Source organism: Narcine bancroftii, chromosome 3 (assembly GCF_036971445.1).
Source record: "Narcine bancroftii isolate sNarBan1 chromosome 3, sNarBan1.hap1, whole genome shotgun sequence".
NCBI lineage: Eukaryota > Metazoa > Chordata > Chondrichthyes > Torpediniformes > Narcinidae > Narcine > Narcine bancroftii.
In genome coordinates this window covers 304,856,618-304,883,919 of record NC_091471.1, presented here as the reverse complement: position 1 = coordinate 304,883,919, position 27,302 = coordinate 304,856,618, and the positions used below count along the sequence as shown (strand labels likewise).

At 43.7% G+C, this 27,302-nt stretch overlaps 1 protein-coding gene across 18 annotated transcripts in view; it reads right to left on the bottom strand.

Annotated features, from left to right (window-relative positions):
* The window catches only part of LOC138759021 (receptor-type tyrosine-protein phosphatase S-like), a 449,917-nt gene that overhangs the window by 324,070 nt on the left and 98,545 nt on the right, over positions 1–27,302 (bottom strand). For all 18 annotated transcript variants that reach the window (XM_069928794.1, XM_069928793.1, XM_069928795.1 and 15 more), the window contains one exon: positions 241–414. In XM_069928794.1, the coding sequence (XP_069784895.1) occupies positions 241–328 (88 nt within the window). In that variant the 5' untranslated portion in view covers positions 329–414. The remainder of the gene's footprint in view (positions 1–240; positions 415–27,302) is intronic.

Sequence of the window (27,302 nt, the reverse complement as noted above, 5' to 3'; positions counted from 1 at the left end):
TTATGGGCGCAATGCGGGTGAATGGGATTAGAATAGATATATATCATGGTCTGGGCCCATTTCTGTGCTGCACCTGCCTATATTCTAATAGCAGGATGGCATTCTGATCCACATGTCATTTCTGATATCCAACTAAAATTAGAATAAACAAGGGAAGAACATATTCACCATTCTACCAAAAGACATGTCTACCATTTGTAGTGATGTCATCACAAGGTTGGTTAAGGTGGAAAGGTTTACCTTCAATCGTGGTATCTGCCAACACAGAGGACAGCATGGCCGTTAAGAAGACAAATGCTGGCATCATCAGGTGAGTCGGTAACAGCATCCTTGGCAATGGGTTTAAACACCGGCCTGGAAGCCAAAACTTGTCCCGGTGTAACAGAGTGTCTTCAGATTGGATTGACTTCAAGCCTGGAGACAGAAGGCAAAATATACAAGGTGAATATTTAAGGAAATACATACTCATCAAAAACTCAAGTTTCATCCAGTGTTTTATTGTTTTAAAATTCATGGTGAGAGGAGATGGGGATCCCAAACACTTAGGTGTTGGACCGACACCAAGAAGACCCAGCCTAAATGATGGTTCTTAATCTCCAAAATGTACAAGTCAGATGGGAAAGGAATTTTGGCAGAGTACAATCGTCTAATGGGCAAGAGCTCAAGAGACACAAATCTCCATGACTAGTGTTAAGTGCCATTGTAAGTTAGAGCAAGGAACCATATAACAGCATCTACGCCAATGTCTGATTAGGTTACATCCCTCATCGATGCTCTGTATTCTGTGGCTGGTGTGTCACTCAGCAGTAAAGGGGACAGATTCCAGAAAACACTTTGTGAAGCTCAGCCCAGCCTGGAAATCTAATATATAAACAGTGCTCTGGAAAATAATAAGACCTACTACAGTTTGTAAATGGGTTGACATTGTCCCTTTATGATATCTATAAAATCAAGCACCAGAGTCTGTTTTCCAGGCTAAGATTATTTGTAACAAGATTCATCATTACTAGCAATATTGACATTTATTCTCTATCCATAAATGTCCTGTATAGACCCAGAAGGACACAAGATAGATTTTACAATGATTCGCTAGTTTAACATTTACCATTTTGAACTAGCTTTTGTTCAAAATTATTTTAATATTTAAAAATTTTAAATTTAGACATACAGCATGGTAACAGGCCTGTTCAACCTACAGTTGACCTACAATTCCCAATATGTTTTGAATGGTGAGAGGAAACCGGAGCCCCCAGGGCAAACCCACGCAAATTCAGGGAGAACCTACAAACTCTTTACAGACAGCGTAGGATTCGAACCCCAGCCCCTATCGCTGGCAGTGTTACAGCTTTGAGCTAACTGCTATGCTAATCACACTGCCCTTCTTTAATTACTTGAATTTGAATTCATGATGTTAAGGAAACTGAGTTCAGAGCTCTTTTACATATGTTGGTGCTAAATTGTTCGTGACTGCTGTTCATAGACACAGATGTAGACATAGTGCAGCCGGTGAAAGGCTCTGGAACGTGGACAAGGGTTCCGAGCTCAGAGCAAATACTCAGCTTCTCAGTAGGGGATTCAAGTCTGGAGTGTGGGCAGGAACTTGTCTGGACAAGGGATTCAAATCTAAGCAAGGGCCTTGGACTCTGAGCAGGAGATTGGAACATAGACAGGGGTTTGTAGTAGTCTATAGAGTCTGGGTAGGCTCTGGCTCCTGCATAAGGGCCTGGAGTCGAGGGAACGGCCTGGTGTCTGGGTAAGGGTCTGGAGACTGGGTAAGAATGTGGGTAAGCATCTGGTGTCTGAAGTCTCTGTAAGGGTCTGGAATCTGTAAGGTCCTGGAGTCTGGGTAAAGGTCCAGAGCAAGTGTTTTGTGTTTGTGCATGAGTTTGAAACCGAGTTGACCGCTCCCTTTCTGAGGAAGCTCGCCCTTCCCTTTGAAAGAAAACACTTCAGCTTGATGAAGGGCTCAAGGACGAAACATGGGTTATGTATCTTTTATCTTTGCTGCATAAAGTGCGGTGTTTTTTCCTGCTGAGTTTCTCCACCATTAAGGGTTTAATTCAGCTTGGCTAATAGCCCCAGAACTTCACTTATTAATTGATTGTCAGACCTAGTGCCCATTCCAATATCTTGCACAGAGAATCAGCAACTCTTAGTGAATGTGAGAGAAGGATGAACCAAGATTACTTTGTACCTAGGATTGAAAACAGCTTTCATAATATCCAATGGCCAAAAGCAATCATCATGAGCGATAGAAACCACAGGCCAAGAATAATATGGTGGCAGAGAAGGAGAGGGTGCCTTTTTTTAAAAATTCCATCCTGTGATTTAGTTGTGCTGCAGGTGTCAGTCAGAGCACACCGCTCCCTTTGAATGAAATCCGTCAGAGAATGAAGGCTGTTGAAAGGGTTAGTCAGAAATCCATGAATGAAACAACACTACAGCTCGCTTGCTCTCTCCTTTGAGGTTACTCAAGAGTTCAAGGTAAAGATTCACATCCATCCACTGAGTGGTCTGACAGTATTGTACTCAGAGAGATAAATAAACCGTCCGATTCAAGCCAATCATTCATTACTATTGAGACACACAACAATAACAGCTAAAATCTAATAACGATCCAAAAATTATCTGGTCAGACTCCTGCATCAATATTCAAAGACCGATTAAATGAAGCAGGTATGATCCCTGTTTATCCAGAAGGATGGAACCCATTTTTAAATATTCGAATGGGAAAAAAAAAACCCCAATCTGCTGGAGAAACTGAGCAGGGTCAAGCAGCATCAGTGGGAGCAGAAGAATGGTCCACATTTCAGAACCCTTCATTGAGATGAAAGAGGGAGGGTTCTGACCCCAAAAATCAATGAATTGTTTTCTCCCGCTGGTGCCACTCAACCCAATGAGATCAAGCCGATTTTTTTTTAAGGTTAGAATTCAGCATCTGCAGTCTATCATTCTTATACGCAAACCTTCACGTATACATGACGATACCACGGTAGTGAGTTGTATAAAGAAAGTTCGCATGCAGGAGGGAGACTGAAAACTTGGCTGAATGGTGCACCCACAACAACCCTCAATGTCACCAAAACCAAGGAGCTGATTCTCAACTTCAGGAAGGGAAATCCAGAGGTGTACAATTTTTGGGAGATCAGAGGTGGAACGGGTGAGAAAACTTAAGTTCTTGGGAGTCACTATCTCAGAGGATCGTTCCTGGAGCCAACACACTAATGGCATCATGGCCTCAGATGTTTGCGGAGGTTTGGTATGACATTGGAAAGCCTGGCAAATTTCTACAGAAACATGGTGGAAAATGTGCTGACCGGCTGCATCACGGTCTTGTACAGGGCCACCAATACCCCTAAGTTTAAAGCCCTCCAAAAGGTAGTGGACACAGCCATCACAGGCAAAACCCTTCTCACAGCCATCAGAGAGCAGCAGCAATTATAAAGGATCCACACCACCCAGCACTCGCTCTGTTCTCGCTGCTACCTTTAGGAAAGAGGTATAGGTGCCACAAGACTCGCACCACCAGGTTCGGGAACAACTGCTCCCCCTCCACCATCGGACTTTTGAAAAACAAATTCAATCAAGGACTCATTTAAGGACATACTGTTACACTTATTGATTTTTTTATTCTCTGTATTGCTGTCGATGTGTTTACATTTGTTATCGGTTTGCAGTTCTTTGTTTGTTTACATGTGTACATTGCATATAGTCTTTTTTTGAACTACCAGCAAGTGGTAATTCTGCCTCACCCACAAGGAAAGGAATCTCAGAGTTGTATGCGATGTCATTTAGGTACTCTGACTGTTATGTCTCTGTGTTACTTGGGAAGCTGCTTAAATAACTTAGACATGCAAGATTCAAATAACAGAAGAGATTTTACTTACTGATTCCTTCCACCATCTCAGGAAACTATTCACACACACATATTCTGTATAGATGCCCCACAGTGGTGCACTACAATTACGATAGTGAGAAGGATGCATTCTTACGTGTTCAAAATAGTTCATATTATCCTAACTATATAACATCCCTCCTTCTCCAGATAAAGAAAAATTTAGTTTCTTATCATTCTCTTTCCAGTGCAACTTAAGTAATTGAACTTGTACACTAATTTATTTACACAACTCTTTTTAAATAGTTCTTATCGATATCGCACTGGCTGCAGTATGTTCCTTCGCCATCTTTTAGATTTGGCTGCAACTATCGGGCTCTGTGTTGCTGGTCCACGTGTAGGTGATGTTTCGGTATTAGTGGTTGTGGTCTCTTCACTTGATACCTCACTTGATATCGGTGTTGCAGGCTTTGATGGTATTCAGGCTTCCTGCTTCATACATAACCCTGTCGAAATAACCTCGTCCCTCACAGAAATACAGAATTCTGCTGCTCACTGCATGAAAAGAGACTTTCTGAATTCTCACTTTAATCATCAACATATGCCCTTTTCCTGATTCTTTGTTCAGCTGCAATGTTTTTTTTAAAGTCATGCGTCGATGAAGGATTTACAGACACAGAACAAATTGCTCAGCTCAACTCATCTGCAGTGTTTATGTTTCCTTTGCAACTTCTTCCATCCTTCCTCAAAGAATTCTTGGCACTTTATTGTTTTCCACCTCCAGTGCTTGTTGCATGTCCTCTGAAGCCACCTGTATCATTTACCTTAGCTACTCTTTCTTTTTTCAATGTTTTTATTAATTTCATTTAGCAAATGTTATATAGATAAGTAAACATGAATAGAACAATAATCAAATTAATATATGATACCAATAACAGTAATGACACAACCTACGTTACATTTATAAAAAAAGGAATACATGCAAAAAGAAAAAAAAACCTAGCTAATCTACAAATTCCACCCCCAACCTACAGAGGCGGTTGGCAAAATACATAGGCCACTGTCTAATAATGGAAAGAAAAATAAACAATGAGGTCAGGAACGAAAAATCAGTTAAGCTTACAAATTTGGGAAATAATTAAGGGAAGAACCCCACAAAGAAATAAAGTTTACAGTCATTACAGTTGTGGAGCATTTAATTTTTTTTTCTCAAGTCAAACAAGCCATCACATCAGACAGCCATTTAGTGCGGGGGGGGGGGGGGTGGGGGGAACAGGATGTTTCCATTTCATTCGTGTGACCCTTCTGGCCATCAGGGAAGCAAAAATATATACATGGGATTGTGAAGAATTCAATATTGGACCATTGGGCCCAGATATTCCTAACGAGACAATAAAAGGAGATGGGGCCAAATTAATATTAAGAACTAAAGATGGTGTACAAAATACGCCTTCCCAATAATTGAGAACAGAAGGACATAACCAAAACATATGGTACAATGTGACATCTTTAGTTTTACATTTATTAGATTTAGAAGATAAGTCAGGATAGAATTCAGCCATTCGGGTTTTGGAATAGTGGGCAAGCTACTCCTTCGCTTTGTGAGATCCACCACCATCCAGGTACAGTTCCTATCAGAATGCTTGACAGGCAGATTTGACTGATGGTCGGTTGAGTTTTTTCCTCCCCAAAAGAGGAAACACATCCTCTGTATCTACTCTTATCTAATCCTTTCATAAAGGGTTCTAACCCATTAGATGATCTTCAACATTCAATCTGCAATAAAGATACCCACATTCTTGAGTTGCAACCTTGAATTTGTAGTTCCATCCGTGAAAATGGACTGCACTTCTTCAATGCCTCTTTCTCCTCTTCACTAGAAGTGGACACACTACCTCAAACATGGTCTCCTTTGTCTTATGGTCAAATAGTGGGGGAATGGATCAGCTCATGAATGAATGGCAGGGCAGCCTATTTCTGCTCTGAACCAAGATTTCTTAACAGTTACAGCATAAGTTCTCCACCTCCCACTTCTGTCTCTCACTTGCCTTTTGCTGTGGTAGTGTTCCACGTCATTCCATTAGTGGGTTACCAACTTACGTTCTAAATGTGTGATTTTTTTTCCCCACGAGGAGCTGGTGTTGACAGTAAGTGCTATTTATATGCCCAGTGCATGTTTGTCTTATTGTAAATTACTCAAGAATACACGCAAGTGCTGGAGAAACTCAGCAGGTCACTTAGCAGCCCTGGGAAGTAATAGCCATTCAACCATTTGAGCCTCGACCCTTTGTCAGGAATGTCATTTTTGTTACTTGTTTACCTGTAAGTGAACACACTCCTCTCACTTCACTGCACTTCCTCCTCCCTCCCAATTTGGCTGTTGGTCCATATTTAGGATTTTTGTTCTTGATTCCAAAGTTGAAGGGTGGGGCTGCCGTAGATGCTGTAATGGCAGTGCTGCCGCTGTTGCGGACCCACGGGGTCCCACAGCAGAATGTGGCAGACAATGGGCTCCATACAGGCTTTAATCAGCCTCTTAATGGAGCCGACGATGGTTTTACTTGAAGATTCTGCAACCGCAGGGCCTGCACACAAAAATTGCCATGTCTATGATCGGCAGCAGCCATGAGGAGTGGCATACTCTGGGGAAGCAAAGGCATTGGAAAACAAGGAGAACTCATCCCTGCTTGAGGAGCAGAAGCAGAGACCCACAGGGGACAGCGAGCATGGCGGCAGACCAGGCCGTGGGCTGCTGGTGACTGTGAAGGAGGGATTCACACCAGGCGGTGGACTGCTGGAAACTGGCTCGAGACTGGCTGAAGGGGTGCCAGGTATCGGAATTGAGATGCGAGAGGGTGCTGAGGGCATTTAAGGTTTCTTGATTATGCCAGAGGTTTGGATCCGGAGCTCGGGTTGTCCATTGTTTTGTTTTGGATTCTCTGGCTGCGGGGGCTACAGCAGTGCTGGAAGCGAATGCGTGGACACTCTGACTCTCTGAGGCAGCTGTCTTTTGCTTCTCTTTCCTTGACTGTCAGAGACACTTCAGGCAATTTCTGCCAATGGCGAATGCTTATGGCAGATGAAAGCAAATTCTGTGTTGTATTGCACTGTCTTTATTACACAACAATGAAAAAATCTTGAATTTTGAAAAAGTTGATATATTGCCCCTATGTTTGGCTTTGATCCTTGCAGGATCCTACTTTCCATCCACTTCCTTGCCTCTCTTACCCCTGGGTTTACCTTATGCCTGGTCATCTGCCATCTTTATTTCCTGATTTCTGTCCGCAAATCCACATCTTCTGAACTGTCAACTTGCTATGTGTTATCGTATAAAAGAATCAATAAAAATCTAGATTTATTACATTTTCAACATCATCCTTTTTGATTATTTCGTTTGGATTCAATAAAGCTGATCAAGCAAGATATTCCATTTTAAAATCCTTGCTGACCATGCAATCAAATATTGCAGTTTCTTGATTGATCTGTTTGCCAAGAACTTCTTCTTCTTTGGCTTGGCTTCGCGGACGAAGATTTATGGAGGGGGTAAAAAGTCCACGTCAGCTGCAGGCTCGTTTGTGGCTGACAAGTCCGATGCGGGACAGGCAGACACGGTTGCAGCGGTTGCAGGGGAAAATTGGTTGGTTGGGGTTGGGTGTTGGGTTTTTCCTCCTTTGCCTTTTGTCAGTGAGGTGGGCTCTGCGGTCTTCTTCAAAGGAGGTTGCTGCCCGCCAAACTGTGAGGCGCCAAGATGCACGTTTTGAGGCGAGATCAGCCCACTGGCGGTGGTCAATGTGGCAGGCACCAAGAGATTTCTTTAGGCAGTCCTTGTACCTTTTCTTTGGTGCACCTCTGTCATGGTGGCCAGTGGAGAGCTCGCCATATAACACGATCTTGGGAAGGCGATGGTCCTCCATTCTGGAGACGTGACCCATCCAGCGCAGCTGGATCTTCAGCAGCGTGGACTCGATGCTGTCGACCTCTGCCATCTCGAGTACTTCGACGTTAGGGATGTAAGCGCTCCAATGGATGTTGAGGATGGAGCGGAGACAATGCTGGTGGAAGCGTTCTAGGAGCCGTAGGTGGTGCCGGTAGAGGACCCATGATTCGGAGCCGAACAGGAGTGTGGGTATGACAACGGCTCTGTATACGCTTATCTTTGTGAGGTTTTTCAGTTGGTTGTTTTTCCAGACTCTTTTGTGTAGTCTTCCAAAGGCGCTATTTGCCTTGGCGAGTCTGTTGTCTATCTCATTGTCGATCCTTGCATCTGATGAAATGGTGCAGCCGAGATAGGTAAACTGGTTGACCGTTTTGAGTTTTGTGTGCCCGATGGAGATGTGGGGGGGCTGGTAGTCATGGTGGGGAGCTGGCTGATGGAGGACCTCAGTTTTCTTCAGGCTGACTTCCAGGCCAAACATTTTGGCAGTTTCCGCAAAGCAGGACGTCAGCGCTGAAGAGCTGGCTCTGAATGGGCAACTAAAGCAGCATCGTCTGCAAAGAGTAGTTCACGGACAAGTTTCTCTTGTGTCTTGGTGTGAGCTTGCAGGCGCCTCAGATTGAAGAGACTGCCATCCGTGCGGTACCGGATGTAAACAGCGTCTTCATTGTTGGGGTCTTTCATGGCCAAGAACTTACCTCTTACAATATAGCAGGAGGCCATTCAGCTCATTGAGTTCTGCTGAGCGATCCCCATTTATTCTCTTGCACACACCCATAGCCACTTTCCTGAGTCTCCGACTAACTCCAATATTACGAGCCACTTATACTAGCCAATTAACCTTCCAACTTTAAAAAAAATATATGCATCTTATTTCTATTTATTTATTTACTATTAAAATTTTCTGAACTGCTCAATAAGTTTCTTTACATTCTATGTTTACATTTCTCTATTTTGTATACATATCTTTTCTTGTGTATATTTTTTTGTGCTTTCAATAAGTTGAAATTCAGTCTGGGCCAAGGGAAAAAGAATCTTGATGTGATGTCTTGTATGTTCTCTGACAATAAACCTGAACTTTTGACATTGAACGTTGAACTAGCAGGTCTTTTGGGAGGTGGGAAGAAACTGAAGCACTCAGGGCAAACCAATCTGGTCACAGGGAAACTGTATAGATACCAGACAGACAGCGCTGGAAGTCAGCATTGAACCTGGATCTCTAGAGACGTAATTGATGAGCCATTGTGCTACGAATTTTCATGATTTACTGGACATATTCCATTCTTGCTTAAATCATTCTTTAAAGTTAATAACTTACATTACATCCTTGCCTAAACTTCCTTCAACTGAACTATTAAACATGCGTAAAATACCTCTGCCATAGATTCTAATAGGTTGTACAGATGTAATCTGTCAGGACCCTGGAATTTATCCTCTGAGTTGAATTTGTTCATTGAATGTTTCTCATATTTTTCCAAATTTCATCTTCTGGAATTAAACTCACTTCATCAACTGCTGAAGCTAAATAATGCTGTGTATAATTATGTTGTGGCTGTAGAAAATTTGCTCTTGTCTTTACATTTTGTGGCTGCTAAAAAAGGAGTTTTCTTTGACCTTTTCTACTTTCTCAGCTGAACTATGTAGGAGATAAGTTCTGCATAAAGAAAGTGCTGGCACCTCATTCCATGCACCGACCACTTTTTTCATGAAGAACTTACCTCTTAAATCCCCCTGTTCTTACTCCCAATCTCTTTAAAATTATGTCCCCTCGCATTATTAGCCATTTCAACCTTGCGAAAAAGCCTCCGGACACCACTGGCAATGGGATCTTTCAAGAGGCTATTGAATTGATCCATGGAACTGAGAAAGATGGAAGGTTATGCAGTTGGGAAATTCGAGGCAGTCATTTGAGTCAGTAATTAGTAATTGTGTGCTGAAAGGCCTGTACATATCAATTCCCTCTGATTCTCAATCACACTGGTCATAATCTGCAGTAGTCAATTATCTAACAAGTGGGGATGTGGAAGGAAACTGGAGTAGCCAGGAAAAATCTCTGTGGTGTCAGAGAGGCGTTGCAATCATCACGTATGAGAGGTACGGAGCAAGACTTCAAGATCAAGGTTCAATTTATTGTCACGTTATTAAAAACAGAGTCACATTACACAAAATTGCCTTTTGCCTGCAGTAAGGAAGACAGATTTGCCATCAGCAGAAATTGCCTGAAGTGCCTCTTATAATCGGAGTAAGAGAAGCAAAAGAGAGTCCCCTCAGAGTCACCAAGTGTCCGTAGATTTACCTCCAGCACTCTCGCAGCCACACAGAGACCAGTTCAAACCATCGACAGACTGGGTCACTGGAGCTATGAGGCTATACCTGGCCCAATAAAGACATCACAGATGACTACTTGGGAGTGCCGCTGTGTACTCTCTATGGAGAGTACTCCATGTACCTCGATATGGAGGGTACCTGAGCATTTTATACCTCAAATATGGAACACATTGTGACACAGTTCTCTACATTAAAAAATCCAATTTCAAAGCACAAATGAAATGCACCAAGGCACTGCTTTCAATCCCATGTGGAGACTATAAAACAGAATCAGTGTAAATAGACATTTGACGGTTGATATGGATGTCAGCCAAAGGCCTGTTTCCATACTCCTTCACTCAATGGATCAGTAGTTTCGAGTGTTTTCCCAGCAGCTGTTTCATTTCCAAGGTGAAGTGCAAAATAAATGCTTGCTTTTAATGGCTGATGCATTCCAAATGAGATTTCCCGTCAGTCATAAACATAACTAAAATTAACTTAAATAGTTCCATGCGTCACCTTTACTGCCTCCACTCATTCTATATTAAAACAAAAGATTGGGACATTATTTTCTAAAACACTGGTTAACCAACACCTCAAGTATTGTTTGCAGTTCTGATCACCAAAACAAAGGGAAGATGTGGATGTGCTGGAGAGAGCGCATCGAAAATTCACCAGTATTGGTGGACTTTAATATGAGGAAGAGATTGGACAGGCCGGAGGGAAGGAGGGTGGGGGGGGGGGGGGGGGGTGACCTGACGGAAATATATAAAATTACAAGTAGATTAGATTGGTGAAATCTTTTCTCCACATTGTGTTATCAAAAACAAGAGGGCATTAGTTTCAGGTAGGAGGAAGGAGTTTTAAAGGGGAGCTGAGAAACAAGTCTTTCACACAATGACTGGTTGACATCTAGGAGGTGCTGAAACTGGTTAGCACAAAGCTATTACAGTGACAGCAACTTGGATTCGAACCGGGTGCTGTCTGTAAGGAGTAGATTCAGATTTATATTTATTGTCAGAGTGTATAAATGGCATCACATATTCCTGCTGGTGAGGCAGAATTACCACTTATTGGTAGTGCAAAACAAAACTCTACAGAAGAAATAAAGAAATGTGAATAATTGACTGTGCAATACAGAGAGGGGAGAAAAAAAACCAATAAAGTGCAAAAGTAAGAGTCCTTAAATGAGTCCCTGATTGAGTTTGTTGTCGAGGAGTCTGATGGTGGAGGGATAGCAGCTGTTCCTGAACCTGGTGGTGTGAGACTCGTGATGGTTGTACCTTTTTCCTGATGGTAGCAGTGAGAACAGAGCATGTGCTGGGTGGTGTGAATCCTTGATGGTTACTGTTGCTCTCCGACAGCAGTGTTCCCTGTAGATGTTCTCAAAAGTGGGGAGGATTTTGCATGTAATGTTCTGGGCTATGTCCAATATCTTTTGCAGGGCTTTGTGGTCAGGGATACTGTTTTCCCAATACCAGACCGTGATGCAGCCGTAAACCCACAATGCTGGAAAAACTCAGCAGGTATAGTATATAGTAAGGATACATAACCAATGTTTTGGGCTTGAGCCCATCATTAAGGTATGGACAAAATGTAGGCAGGCATCCAAATCTTTAACTTTGCTATATAACGTACACTGTTTGACCTGCTGAGTTTCTCCCGTATTGTGTTTTTATTTCAATCATGGCGTCTACGGACTTTCATATTTCACTGTTGACTGTAAGGAATTTTTAACCTTTTTCCCATGTCCTGTGTGAGTTTCCTCCCACCCTCCAAAGCATGCGGGGTTGGTAGGTTAATTGGGCTGTAGGAGTTTCATGAGCCAAAAAATCCTTCTTCCTTGCTTTATTGTTAAAATAATTTTTAAAAGTGGTGAAAACTGATGCAATTATTATTTTTAAGGGGCATTTAGATATGCACTTGAATGGCCAAGGTCTAGCGGATGCAGTACTAATGAGGAAAAATGGCATCAGTGCAGTTAGTTAGGACATGTAGGCTGTGCTATATGATTGTGACCTGGGGATCATTGCCTCTAATAGGTTTCTGGTAAAAAGAGATTATAAAAGCTACTATTAGACCACAATTCTGTCATGGGAGAGAGTGACCCAGCAAAGAGAGGACATGATCCAAGGCATTAACCTCACTGACTCCTGGGAACCTCTGCTCCGTCACCAATTGAAGTGGAGAATAATTTCCAAAACTGCATTCAGAAGCAAGAGGAGCAGGTCCCCTCACAAATATCACCCAACCACGGGTCCATCATCGACCTCCTGCCCCACCTGTGGCAGGGTCTGCAGTTACTACACCAGTAAAATACATGCAACCCAGGTGGAAGAAGGGCATCCTAGATTTTCTTGATTACTGGGTGGGTTTCCTTCAGTTTCCTCCCACATTCCAAAGATGTATGGAGTGAGTAATGTAATTGGTCACATGGGTGATCTGGGCAGAATGGGCTCATGGGTTGGAAGGGCATGTTACTGTCCTATATCTCAAATCAAATCGATCCCAAGGGAGAGATGAAGAAGTCAAAGAAATAAAAAGAAAATGAAGAAGAGGAAGAAGATAATGCCTCTATGGACTTCTCTGACTGGGACACCTGATTTTCAAGCTCATGAGGACCTTAAACCTAAGGAAACGCAAAGGAAAAGATTCTGGAAATTTTAAAATAATGTTAGAAATGCTTAGCAGGTCTGGCTGTCTTGTGGATAAAGAAACAGAGTTAAGGATTCAGGTTGAAGATCCCTTACCAGAACTGAGAAGGAGGCAAAAGAATGTTAAGTTGTGGGATGTATCTGAAAGGGTAAGACTGAGGCGATCACAGCAATAAGCTCAATATAATGTTCAATAAGTGAATGGAAGTGGCAGAGACTCAGAACGAAAACAAAAGAACCTAAGATGATGTTGAGATGTTCCCTCTGTTTCCCTTCCCACAGGGTATACCCTACCCTGAGCACTTACAGCATTTTCTGATCTTACACTCAAAACGAGAGAGGATGGTCTGTCCAACCTGTGGTTGCCGGATTCCCGGCTATATCCTGCAACGACCTTAATGGTTGCACAATGGAAAGGATGCAACATTAATCAGTGTCTGGAGATTGCAGTTGAAGCCTGTTAAACATGCTTGTCTAGTGCTGCTTTCTCACAGCAACACCACAGTTTCAATCAACCAGAGTAGATTCTGTTGGTGTCTTTGTTGAGTTGAAATCACACTGATTGCAGAAATCCACCAGGCACTCCCTACCACGAGTTACCTCGAGGTCAAGCAGGAAACCTTGCTCCCAGGGCCCAGTCAATGCCGACTCAATTAAACTTTAATTAGCAAGCATTATCAAAAAAAGGTTATTACTTTCTAATGAGCTTAGATCCTTGAGAATGCTATCAATAATTTTCACTCACCCTCCAAGATATGAAGCTCTTAGGATTCATAACCCTGAGGTTCAATGCTCAGTCAACACTTTCCCAGATTGTGCATGGGTTACCATAGCAACAATGATCTCATTGACATGGGCAAACAGGTTGGAAGAGGGTCCTGAGACTTGAGCAGAGGGCAATTAGCTGTGCAGATATCAACTTTTTAATCTTTGCACAAGGCCAGTTCAAGGCATGGGAGTGTTTTGGGAGAGAGACAGGCTGAGGGATCAGGACCTAGGGAATTGGGGTGGGAAGGGGTGGATGGTAAGGGAATCGATAGATGGGGGGGGGCATAGATTAAGGTCTCATTGCAGAGCTTGTGGGAGGCATGTGGCAAGAAGGGGATTATGGGACAGGATGAGCCAGGAGTCAAGGCAATCAGAGGGTGTTGGCCACATAGTTGGTGCTGGGATGTCCTACACCAGGGGTAACTCCTGGTTATCAACTATTTTAATTCCTCTCCCCATTCCCATCTGGTCCTGCCTGTAATCAATCCCAACCATTGACAAGGTGAGGCCAAGTAGAAATTTGAAGAACAACATATGTTATTCCTCCAAGATAGCCTACATCCCAATGGCATGAACATTAAATCTTCCAATTCCAGATAAACCCCTCCCTGATCCAGTTCCATTCTTTCCATCTGTCCTTTGCTACTCACTTTTCACTAAACCTCTCCCCTCCACTGTGGACTCTTCATCCCACCTTCATTCATCCAGTCTCCTATCAGCTCTTTGCCCCTTCCCAGTCCACTTCCCCTTCCTCTTTGTGCTTACTCTCACCCCTTCCCACCTTGGGCTCAAACAAGGGTCCCAGCCCAAATTTTCCACTTCTCTCCACTGATCCTCCATCTCAGTCTCTGGGTATGATCGTGAATCGAGATGCTTAGTAATGACAGCTTTTAAAACATGTGGATACTGGAAATCTAAAATAGGCACAAAAAGTGATGGAAAGGCTGAGCAAGAGAGGCAGCATCTGTGGAAAAGAAAGTAGTGAAGATGGTGCAGAGGAGGTTCATCAGGTTGATTCCAACGATGAGGGAAGATTGATTTGTCTGTGACTTTACTTACTGGAATTTGGAAGAATGAGAGACATAATTTTTTAAAATTTAAACATACAGCACGGTAACAAGCTATTTCGGCCCACGAGTCCATGCTGCCCAATTTACACCCTATTATCCTAAAACCCCATTACATTTTGAATGGAGGGAGGAAACCAGAGACCCCGAGAAAACCCACACGGACATGGGGAGAACTTACAAACTCCTTACAGACAGCACGGGATTAGAACCCTGGTCCGGTCCCAATCGTTGGTGCTGTAAAGGCGTTGCATTAACCGCTACGCTAACTGTGCCGCCCTGAATATGAAATTAAATAAAATTTGAAAAGCGTAGAGAAGCTAGAGGCAGGACATTTGTTTCCATTGGTGGAGGAGACTCAAACTAGGGGACATAGCCTCAAGATTCAGGGAAGTCGATTTAGGACAGAGATGAGGAGGAACTGCTTTTCCCAGAGGGTGGTGAATCTATGGAATTTGCTGCCCATTGAAGCAGTGGAGGCGACCTCAGTGAATATATTTAAGACAAGGTTGGATAGATTTTTATATAGTATGGTATTTAAGGGATATGGGGAAAAGGCAGGTCGGAGGAGATGAACCTATCATCAGATCATCCATGATCTCACTGAATGGCAGAGCAGGCCCGACGGGCCAATTGGCCGACTTCTCGTCCTATTTCTTATGTCCTAAGGTTCTAACATTTCAAGTCTGGGTCTGTGATGAAGCTTCTGATGAAGGGTCTCAGTCCTGAAAGATTAAATGTTTCTCACTCTCCGCAGGTGTTGCCTAACCTGCTGGGGTTTCCAGCATTTGCTGTGTTTATCATACCAGTCTCAGTTATCAAACTCATTTTTTTGTGTGCTAATATTCTAGGTGGGACCATTGTAAGTCCCATAACAGAGCTGAAAAGCAAGGAGGGCCCAAGTGATTGCAGATGCTGGGGTTTGTGGTAAAACGAAGTGGGCTGGAGGAACCCCAAGTCCAGCAGCATCAGTGGGGGATGAGGGAGCTGTCAATATTTCAGGTCCAAACACTTCCTTGAGTCTTGATGAAGGATTGCTATCCAATATGTTAACAATTCCCTTCCACCTCCCCCCACCCCATGATTCAGCTAGACCCGAGATTGGTTTGAACCACAGGCAGGAAGGTGATCCCAGCTTCCTGAAATATTCAAACCGCTCTCCCTCCCCCACCGTCCAATAACTGGGATGGGGGAGGGGAGGGGAGGTAAACTGAACACTCTCAAGCAATCATTCAAACAAGCTGCACTCCAGCAAATGATGGATCTGATTTCATCTCCTACATTCAGCAGACTAATGATAGCTGAATACATTAGTATTAATATCTACTCCAGAGACCGATTCCTTCTTCCACTAAATTCTCCATTTCCCATAATAAAATTGGGGATTGCCAGAAGACAAGGGGCACTTTTGAGAATTAACTGACAAAGGGGGCAGCTCAGGCTTTGAAATAATTTATTTCTGCCTCATGACCAGCAAACTGCTACTCCGACTGCTGGTCCCATCACACTCACCCTGCCTGTCAGCTGTTAACTCTCACTCAGAGGCAAAAGGTAGGTTCACACCGGCCGATGGATGTGTATTCCTGGTCTGCACTGAGGCAGCCCTGCTCTTGTCAGCGATCGCTGTTCTTTTTAATAGTCAAATTTATTGTCATCTGTTTGTATATACAACCGAACGTTCTCCAGTCCACGGAGCAAAACGCAGACACAATCAGACATAACACCCATACAGACAAGCAATAGATACGCACAGCAAGTATTCATCTATACAAATAAATAAATAAATCATACTTCATGAATATGAGAGTCCCGGATGGTTAGTACGAGCAGTTCCTTTAGTTGTTCACCATTCTCACTGCCCCTGAGAAGAAGCTGTTCCTCAGCCTGGCGGTGCTGGCTCTGACACTCCTGTATCTCTTCCTCAATGGGAGCAGCTGAAAGATGCTGTGTGAGGGGTGGAATGGGTCCTCAATGATTTTACGGGCCCTCCTCCGACAATGATCCTGGTAGATCATGTCGATGATGGCGGGGGGAGGGGGGGTGGTAGCAGGAGGGAGACTCCAGTGATCCTTTCTGACCATTGATCTGTCTATTCTTCAAGATCAACTAGTGGGAGATTCACAAATTTGAGCCCATCAGAATCAGGGTTCATTGTCATGAACAAGTCATGATATTTGTTGTTTTGTAGCAGCCTCATAGAGCAAACATTCATATTATAACCATCTTACAACATTACTACAAAAAATAAAACAATAATAACAATATTAGTGCATGAAGTACAAGGCAGTGTCTTTGGTTCATTGATTATTCAGGAATCAGGGAAAAAGCTGTCCTTGTGCTGTTGAGGGGTCATCTTTAGCCTCCTGTACCTTTTTCCCGATGGTAGCAGAGTGAAGAGGGCATGGCCTGGGTGGTGGGGGTCTTTGAGGATAGATCACCTCATGTAGATTTCCTCGAGGGAGTGAAGTCTGGTGCCTGTGATGAGTTTACAACCCTCTGGACTTCATTCTTGTCCTGGGAGTTGGCACCTCCATGCCAGGCAGTGATGTAACCAGCCAGAATGCCCTTCACAGTACACCTGTAGAAGTCTAGGAGTCTTCGGTGACATACCGAATCTCCTCAGCCACCTTACAAAGTATAGCCACTGGTGAGCCACCTGCGTCATCATGGAGGCTCCAGGACAGATCCTCAGAGATGTTGACACCCAGGAATTTAAAATTCTTGACCTTCTCCACTTCTGAGCCCTCGATGAAGACTGGGTTGTGTTCCCCTGACGGCCTCCTGACGTCGAGTTCAAGGTTGTTGTCATTACACCATTCAACGAGCTGATCTATCTTCCTTCTGTATGTTTCCTCATTGCCATGTGTGATTCTGCCGACAACTGTGGTGTCATGGCAAACTTTTAGATGGCATTAGAATTGTGCTTGGCCACACAGTCTTGGGTGTATAACAAGTAGATCAGTGGGCTAAGCACGCATCCTTGGGGTGTGCATGTTTTGATGATCATTGAGGAGGACATGGTGTTTCCAATTCGTACTGGCTGTGGTCTTCCAGAGAAAGTCAAGGATCCAGTTGCAGAGGGGGATACAGAGGCCGAGAATTTGTAGCTTCTTGACCAGCACTGAAGTAATAATGGTATTGAAGGCTGAGCTGTAGTTGACGTGGAATAGCTGTATGTATGAATTGCTGTTTTCGAGGTGATCCAGAGCTGAGTAGAGAGCCAACAATATTGTATCTGCTGTGGTGCAAATGTGGAGCAGTGGGTCCAGATCTTTGCTTAATTCTGGCCATGACCAGCCTCGCAAAGCATTTCATCACAGTAGAAGTTAGTGCTTCTGCAAAATCTCTGATCAGAATCTGTCCAATCAGACTTTTGATCTGATGCAACACCAGTTACTGACATCACTGATACTGGTTCACCTGAGGCCTTCTTGACCTGTTTGAATGGGTGACAATACCACCTTCACCCACTCCCATCTGGTTGGGAGGGAGTACACGTGCCTACCTCAGGTTATCTGAAGCTGAGACCTTTATCCATGCCCTTGAAACCACTGGATGACTATTCCAGCGCACCCCTGGCTGACCTTTCTCATTGTACCCTCCATAAAGACATTCAAAACTCCACTCATCCCTGTGCCAGCTTATGTGAATTAACCAACACCTCATTCTGCAGAAGATTCTTTGACCTGAAACATCAAAGGTTTCTCTCTCCTCAGATCCTGCTGAGTGTTTCCAGCATTTTCTGATTTTGTTTCATTTCGCAAGTCTTAAGTTTGCGACTTAATTTTAAAATGCATGCCTTTGTTTCCAAAGGTCTCCTTGCTCACTGTGACCTTCTCCCTTCTGCCCTGCTGAGAACTTCTCATCCTGACCTCTTGTTTCTCAAATGCTTCACCACTGGTCGACACCTTCAGTTGCCAGTGTTGTGACCTCTGAAATTCCCCTCCCCCATCCACCCCCCACCGAGCTTCTCCATTACTGATAAGAGAGGCTCAGCCTGAAAGGTGACTGCCTATCGCTCTCCATAGACACCGTCAGATCCACTGAGTTCCTCCAGAATTGTGGGAGTTTCTCAATTTTGTCCAGCAGATTATGTACAACATTGGATTGCCCCTTCAAGATGTTGCTGTCAAATGATATCCTGACCAAACACCCTTGCCTGACTGTCCTATAACAGTGTGTGTAAACTCCAGTTGTAATGTAAATGCTGCTTCATTGGTCATACATCCCAGCTGTTAATAGCTCATTGTATTTAAACAAAATTACTCATTATGCTTCAGAGTGTGCCAATTCATTGTGTGCTTTCTGTGTCTGAGAAATGAGTAAACTTGTCAAGTAAATGCTCATGCATTCTCAATTTTCTCTGAGACTTTATTGCAGTGGGCCTACACCTGGTTTTTGCTGTTTCTTTGCATTCAGAAGGCTAACCAAGATGTCCAAAATGTTACCGTTTCAATCAGGCAGACACTGCAAAATATAGGACTTTCCTGCAGTGGGTGAATTTAAAGCATTCACTGAAGGATTAGTGCAACTTTAGACATTTTTACCTAAAAATGCTGCGATATTGCCATAAGGAGGTCTCAGAGGTATCCCCGCTTCAAGCTTGACCCGGACATTCATGCAGAACCGAGCAAAGTCGGCAACATGCCAGGACAGGGTGTAATTTTGCACAGAAGGCCAGCGTTCCTGGACCAAAAGAGATGGGTCGTGTGACACAACAGCCTAGGCAACCATATGCGTCTGATATATCCATCTACAAAAATAATGGTGGTACAGCTTGAAGAAATAATGCTACTAGTTGTGAATATGTTTACCATCATTGGAGTTCAAGAAAATTTCAGTAATGGTTAGATTCTGAATCTCAACTGTTGCCTCAGTAGTTCACATTTTCTGCTGAAACGTTGCAAATGTTGCACGTCATCGCAACATCATCTTCCATACTGACCTGGTCCCAGAATGAGGTAAGCAGCTTTCAGACAGCACGGCGTTCCGGGTCTGTGACTAGGTCCGATGGTGGAAAAATGCTGAAATGACCCCCCCCTCCCCCATTCCAGGTCAGCATTTTCCAGAGAGCAGACGTACAGTCAAAATACCAACAATGTCCCGGAATGAAACGGCTTCATCAAAAGTACCTGAAAATGCTTCAAAGGTTGAATTGGTCCTAAAAAAAATTAAAATAATGTTTTTTAAATTTTAAATTAAATTTAGACATGCAGCACGGTAATGGGCCATTTCAGTTCACGAGTCCATGCTGCCCAATTTACACCCAAGTAACCTACACTCCCAGTAGGTTTCAAACAGTGGGGGAGCTCCTGGGGAAAACACTTGCAGACACAGAGAGATCGTACAAACTCCTTACAGGGAGCATAGGATTTGAACCCCGATCTAATTGCAGGTGCTTTAAAGGCGTTGCGCTAACCCCCTACACCATGTTAATAGTGGGGCACATGTCCTTTCTCTTCTTCATGCATCCATGCTTGCAAATGAAGGACAAATGTATTTGTGGTTGTAAGGTAAAACATCATGAGATGGGAATGTGTAGGGAGTTACCCTGTACAGGGCTGTAACAAGAAGGGGAGGTGTCCTTGTACTCCTGTTAGGTAAAACATCATGAGATGGGAATGTACAGGGCTGTAACAAGATGTGAATGCATCCTTGTACTTACAAGATAAGAGAGACATTGATGGATTGAGAGGCAGGAAGCTAGCAGGGAAAGGATAGCAACAGTTTTAGTCATTGGACAAGTAATGATATGATGATGTTCTAAGCACATATCCAAGGGTATAAAAAATCACCATTTTGCTGATAACGGCAGAATGCATTCTCCGACTAACATGGTTAGTCGCAAGTGTTACAATCCGGTAATAAAGAACAAAGAACCCTGATTTCGACTCAGCCTGGTATTTGTCTCACTCATTCATGAACAAAGCAGACCTAACATGGTGCAATGGAGATGAAGGTTATGAGAATTTCACTGGTGATGCCATTTTGGCATCTCATCCTCACAAAGAACATTATCGGTATGGACCATTGGTTCTCATAGCTGCCATCTTTGTCTTGATTATGAACATTTTTGTCTGTAGGACTCCAGGTGAAACCAGTGCCCTCTATTAAATTGTACAATGCGATCTTCATTGCATTTTGTTATTCTTTATCCCTGGCAATGTGGGGGATGCAGGGGAATTGTTCAGCAAGGACAGATTAACCACAGAAGGCCTTGGCTCTCCAGAACTTAGCAGAATGAGTCCTATCTTAGTCAGCAAAACAAGCAACTTTCCAGGATAGCACACAAAACAAAGCTTTTTACTGTATATCCGTGCATGTGAAAATAAACAACACACATCTTGGACCAATCAAATTCCTGTCTCAAATACCATAGACACCTGCTCCACAAAATAGAGTTTGGAGAGGGAATCCACAATTGGATAAAGTCACTTTGCTTCAATATTCACCAGAGAAAAGGACCTTGGCAATTTGATGGTGACTTAAAGCAGAATGAAACACTTCAGCAGGTTGACATCAAAAAAGAGCGTGTGTTGGAGCTATTCTAAAGCATGAACTTAGATAAGTCACCAGGTCCAGGTGAGATTTACCAAAGGCTACTGTGGGAAGCCAGGATGGAGATTGCTGGGCCACTGGTGATGATCTTCACATTACCATTTGGGACAAGAGAAGTACCAGAGGATTGGAGGGATGCAAATGTTGTTCCCCTGTTCAAGAAAGGGAGTGGGGTTAACCCAGAAAATTATAGACCAGTAAGTCAAGAGTACAGTGAAGTTTGCTGTGCAGTCCCCACGCACTAAAAGCACCTGGTATTGAAACAGCAGAAATCCAACATTGAATCTGAGCTATAGCCTTATAGAGGAAGTGCATTTACCTAATGTTAGTTATAGGCCCTTTTATAGAGAACAAAATTGCTACTGTCAAGCTGGATATTCTCCGTCCTCACATCGCACGCGATTCCAAGACGCCAGATCCGATCCTTCCTCAGGCTGGTTGCACATGTGGAGTACTCCTCGCTATTGCGCTTCAGAGTGCCAATTCATTGTGTGCTTTGAACTGCGTCTGTGAAATGTGATGATACCCTCAGCCCGCGACCCAGTTATCGTAGCAGTAACACCGCATAAGTGCTGGAGGTCGGATTCCCTCGGCATGCCGGAGGGGCAGAGCTGGGCAGAAGGAGGATCAATGGCCTTCTTTGTTACCCATAATCCCTGTGCAGCTGTAATCGCTCTGTGTTTCGCAGAGCGTTGGATGGGGGATTATGGGTAACGAAGATGGCCATTGCTCACCGTGCAATCGCCCTGCCTCTGTTGGCTCCGGAGGACGCAATGAGGCACCGCTCTTCATAAAAGCGACGCTGCAGCAGCCTTTTAGGGCTTCCCTATAAAAAGGTAAGCGCACATTTTTCTCCGCCGACGGAATCAGCCTCACAGCGGCGCCCCTCCATAAAAACATCACATAGCACCACAGCACACTTAATGTATCAGAGTGAATGCAGTCAGGGAAAAATGAAAGCCAGAGGGATCTCTCCTTTCCATTGTCTCACTCCACAAAATAGGTCAGGAAAAATAAAGGAAAAAATACTGCCGACAGACATCCAACGATCGAGCTGATGCTGACTAAGGTCTTGATTCGCAAAGGCTATCCAATCTGCTGCAGCCTGGCCATGGTGTTCTCTTTTGTTTTTATTTCAATAGAAAAGTTTTTTATTCATTTGTTTGCAGCAAAGTAGAAATGGCCAGCAGCCGAAAAAATGCTGAAGGTAGCACTTCCTCAGGGGTAAGAGATTGAGAAAATTTCCAGGGCAGGAGAATCCATTGAAAACATGTGTCTGTAAGAGAGGTTAGGTTCGTTACAGTAGCCACCGTAAGGAACCTGGGCGCTTGTGTGCACTGATGGATAGGAAGGAGTGTTATCAAAATTCTGCCTGCACGTAAAAGCATCAGGGTCACCCGGCAATAGCAAACCCTTCCAATCCCTAATTTATTTCTTCTAACAGAGGAGGTCAATTAGTCCATCATACAATGCTGTGTCACAGAGCAGTACCATCAGCTTCATTCACCAATTTACCTCACATTGGCCTCATCTCCTCACTGGCCAATTAACCTGGTGACCTGGAAAATGTGGAGGAACATTTCTGCAGTCACAGGGAGAGCACGTAAACTCCACACAGACAGCTCCAGAGGTCAGGATTGAACCGGGATTATTTTTGCCGCCTTTGAGCTTGGTTTTTGAAGTCCAACATTGAAGAAGTATGTAACCTAAACCTGTACACCACACAAGAGTCTCAGAAATGTCCCAAATACTTCCAAAAGATTGCCATTGGATGTAGTGGGACACATTGGTGATGCATTTTCATTAGTATGTTTAGTATCCGATTCAAACAATTCTTGATTGTAAAGAAAGGATTGAATTTATACTGCAGCATTCTCAATGCAGTATACCCCAAGTTAATTATATTACATCCTTGAAATGTATCCATTGATGCAATGATTGGGTAAAATCCCCATATTCCATGAGGGTTAATATGATCTCCAGCATGCCAACACAGTCCACTAACTACATCAACAACCCTCAAAGTTCTCCCAACATGGGTTACTTGAGTTTCCCCACAGTTCCAAAGGCTTTACACTCAGCCAAAGGACAGTTGCAGTCAACAAACCCAGTGGAATGTTGGGAGTGCAGACTGAGGCCAGATTATGGGCTCTGGAATGACAGGGAAACTAAATGAACCAAGCCATCACTCGAGTTAAAGAAGCAGAACAGAGAGACTGTGGGAGTTCAATCTCTCGTGATCCCAATTAAGCAAAATTACGCAGCACAGAGTGGTTTGGCAGAAATTCCAGACATTTTAAGTCTCAAATAAAGGGTGATCTGTTACAATAATTGCTTGAAGGCTTGCTTAAATGTCTGTTCTCATAAGATACCATGGCACTGTTTTAGAGAAGATCTGGGGAGATGCTCAGTCAAATATATGCCTCTTAAGATGGCATCTCGTGGCCTCATTATCTGGTGTTATGCTCCTTGCTGAGTCTAGAGTAGCTACTATGTTTCCCTGTGCTACAGTCATGGCTTTTTCTGTCCTTCTCACTCTCTATCTTTATAAACCTCATGAGCATTCTTTGTACAGCAAAAGCATTAAACATGCCAACTCAAATGTTCAAGAACACACAATAAAATTCAATGAAACTTGCAAGGTTGATGCTGTGACTGCTTCAGAAGCCAAATAGTTCCCATTGAGAGCATAACAGACAATGTTTGTCACTCAAGAGTTAAGAGGAACGAAGCAGAACAAGCAGGGGTAACGTATTGCAGATGGGAAGGCAGTGGGGCAGCCAAATGAGCTGCTTCCCTCACAGCTCCAGTTCAATCCTCACCTCCAGGGCTGCACATGTGAAGTTTGCGTGACCTCCAAGTAGCATTGGGGACTATCCCTGAATGCTCTGCCCAGATTGGTCAGTTAATTAGTCACTGTCGGTTGCCCGTAATACATCAGCAAAATGGTAATATTTGGGGGAGTTGATGGGAATACAGGGAAAATAAAATGGGCAAAGGTCGGCTGGAACAAAAATGGATAGTTGAAGGCCAGTATGGTCTTGTTGGGCCAAAAGGTCCCGTGATGTGTCTCTACAATATAAGCTTCTTTGATAGAAGGGTGCTTCACTGGCCTGGGGGCCAATGTTCACTTCTTTTCAGGTCGTCTTTCAGGAATGATCATATCTAGCAGATGAAACCAAGCTGAGACTTAAGTAACTATATTTTCTTTCCTTTAATTTCTTGGAGCCTTAATTTTCTACTGGAATATTCGATTTGTAATTCCTTTCCTGAGAACTGGGCCATGCTGGGACTTGAGAAGGAGAACGTGTACAACCTCTGGGACCTGAGATTAAATCAGGGCTAATCCATCTCTTGAGACAAGGGAAAGAATCCAGAGAAAGCAAAATTAGGACGCGCCAGGAACTTCTTCACAGTAGGAGTGGGCAGTGCACAGAATTGGTTACTTAAACTGAGTAAGAGATGGGTTAAAGAAGATGCTTCAAGGATCTGATGCTGGGCAAGTGAGTGATTTGACCTTCTCAGCAGAATTAAAAAATAATGAACCCGCCTCATGTAAATCCTGTATTGGGCAACTGGTAAAATAGGAGAATCGAACTTCAGATCTCACTGTGTAATGCTGCACTCCGGCAGACTGATCAGTTGTGTTTTGTTAGCTCTCTCATGTGATTCATTCGAATCCGTTCATCCAGAGAGAGCCAACTACCTTATTGCAGATTTATGCTGAAGGATCGTTCCAAAGAATGCTCATGAGGTTTATAAAGACAGAGAGTGAGAAGGACAGAAAAAGCCATGACTGTAGCACAGGGAAACATAGTAGCTACTTTAGACTCAGCAAGGAGCATAACACCAGATAATGAGGCCACGAGATGCCATCTTAAGAGCATATATTTGACTGAGCATCTCCCCAGATCTTCTCTAAAACAGTGCCATGGTATCTTACGAGAACAGACAGGCATTTGAATGTTTCATTTGAATGTCGGCACAGGAGTGTCAGCCTGGGCTATGTGCCCTGGCCTTTGGTGCAGGTTTCCAACCAACTACCTTTTCATCCATTTTGAAAATCTACCTCCTGTACCCCGGTTAGTTTTAAACTTAAACAGGCCATTTCAGCCCATGAGGCAGTGCCGCCCAATTTACACCCAACTAACCTACACCTCCAGTTCATTTCGAAAGATGGGAGGACACCAGTGCACTGATTGTTTTCCTTTTCCATTGCATTTTTAACTGGTTAATTCCCCATTAATTCCTGGGACAAGGTGCCTGAGGAAAAAGGGGTTAAAATCAGGACTGCCAAGCTGGGATATGGCTTCTTCCTGCAGGCTGAGAGATTGCTGAATGGTATCCTGTAACCTTGGGTCTCTTATAAATGCAGTGAGTGAATTATTAATGCATATTTATTATATATTATGTTTTGATGTATATATATGTATGTGTGTGTGTGTACATATGTATACTTCAGGTATATATAATTTTCTCTATATGTCCTTCTTTGGCTTGGCTTCGCGGACGAAGATTTATGGAGGGGTAATGTCCACGTCAGCTGCAGGCTCGTTTGTGGCTGACAAGTCCGATGCGGGACAGGCAGACACGGTTGCAGCGGTTGCAAGGGAAAATTGGTTGGTTGGGGTTGGGTTTTTCCTCCTTTGTCTTTTGTCAGTGAGGTGGGCTCTGCGGTCTCCTTCAAAGGAGGTTGCTGCCCGCCGAACTGTGAGGCGCCAAGATGCACGTTTTGAGGTGATATCAGCCCACTGGCGGTGGTCAATGTGGGAGGCACCAAGAGATTTCTTTAGGCAGTCCTTGTACCTCTTCTTTGGTGCACTTCTGTTCGGTGGCCAGTGGAGAGCTCATCATATAACACTATCTTGGGAAGGCAATAGTCCTCCATTCTGGAGACGTGACCTACCCAGCGCAGTTTGATCTTCAGCAGCATGGATTCGATGCTGTCGGCCTCTGCCATCTCGAGTACTTCGATGTTGGAGATGAAGTCACTCCAATGAATGTTGAGGATGGAGCGGAGACAACGCTGGTGGAAGCGTTCTAGGAGCCGTAGGTGATGCCGGTAAAGGACCCATGATTCGGAGCCGAACAGGAGTGTGGGTATGACAACGGCTCTGTATACGCTAATCTTTGTGAGGTTTTTCAGTTGGTTGTTTTTCCAGACTCTTTTGTGTAGTCTTCCAAAGGCGCTATTTGCCTTGGCGAGTCTGTTGTCTATCTCGTTGTCGATCCTTGCATCCGATAAAATGGTGCAGCTGAGATAGGTAAATTGGTTGACCGTTTGAGTTTTGTGTGCCCGATGGAGATGTGGGGGGGCTGGTAGTCATGGTGGGGAGCTGGCTGATGGAGGACCTCAGTTTTCTTCAGGATGACTTCCAGGCCAAATATTTTGGCAGTTTCCGCAAAATAGGACGTCAAGCGCTGAAGAGCTGGCTCTGAATGGGCAACTAAAGCGGCATCGTCTGCAAAGAATAGTTCATGGACAAGTTGCTCTTGTGTCTTGGTGTGAGCTTGCAGGCGCCTCAGATTGAAGAGACTGCCATCCATGCGGTACCGGATGTAAACAGCGTCTTCATTGTTGAGGTCTTTCATGGCTTGTTTCAGCATCATGCTGAAGAAGATTGAAATATGTACATACAGTAAAACCCCTGATATCTGGCATTAACGGGGATTGGTATATGCCAAATAAGTGAATTTTTTGGTTGCTTGCTACATGATTAGTGAACTAATGGTGAGGTATAGAAATTTTAAACTTCCATATTTTTTTAAACTATTTATTTCCCTTGATTTATTTTCTGGTTGCTTAAAGCTTGCCTATTGCTTGAATTTCAGATAACAGGTTTATACTGTATATTTACGAGGGGATTTCAGATAGATGTTCTTTCATCTGATGTACCTTGACTTCTCCCTCTGCAAATGCTGCCCAACTTGCTGAGTTCTTCCAGCATCCTTTGCTTGGATTACATATGATTGGGTGCTGCTATACTCTGGTTGGCTTTAAATGCTGGGTATTCATTACCCTGGGTGGCAGGGACACCGGTGATCATAAATCACATCTACACAAGCGCATGCACAAACACGCGTGGATACATCCACATATTTATTATTATGTGCAGTTAGTATAATGTGTGCACAAGTGGTCTGGAGAAACACGGTTTCATCTGGACATATATATATAT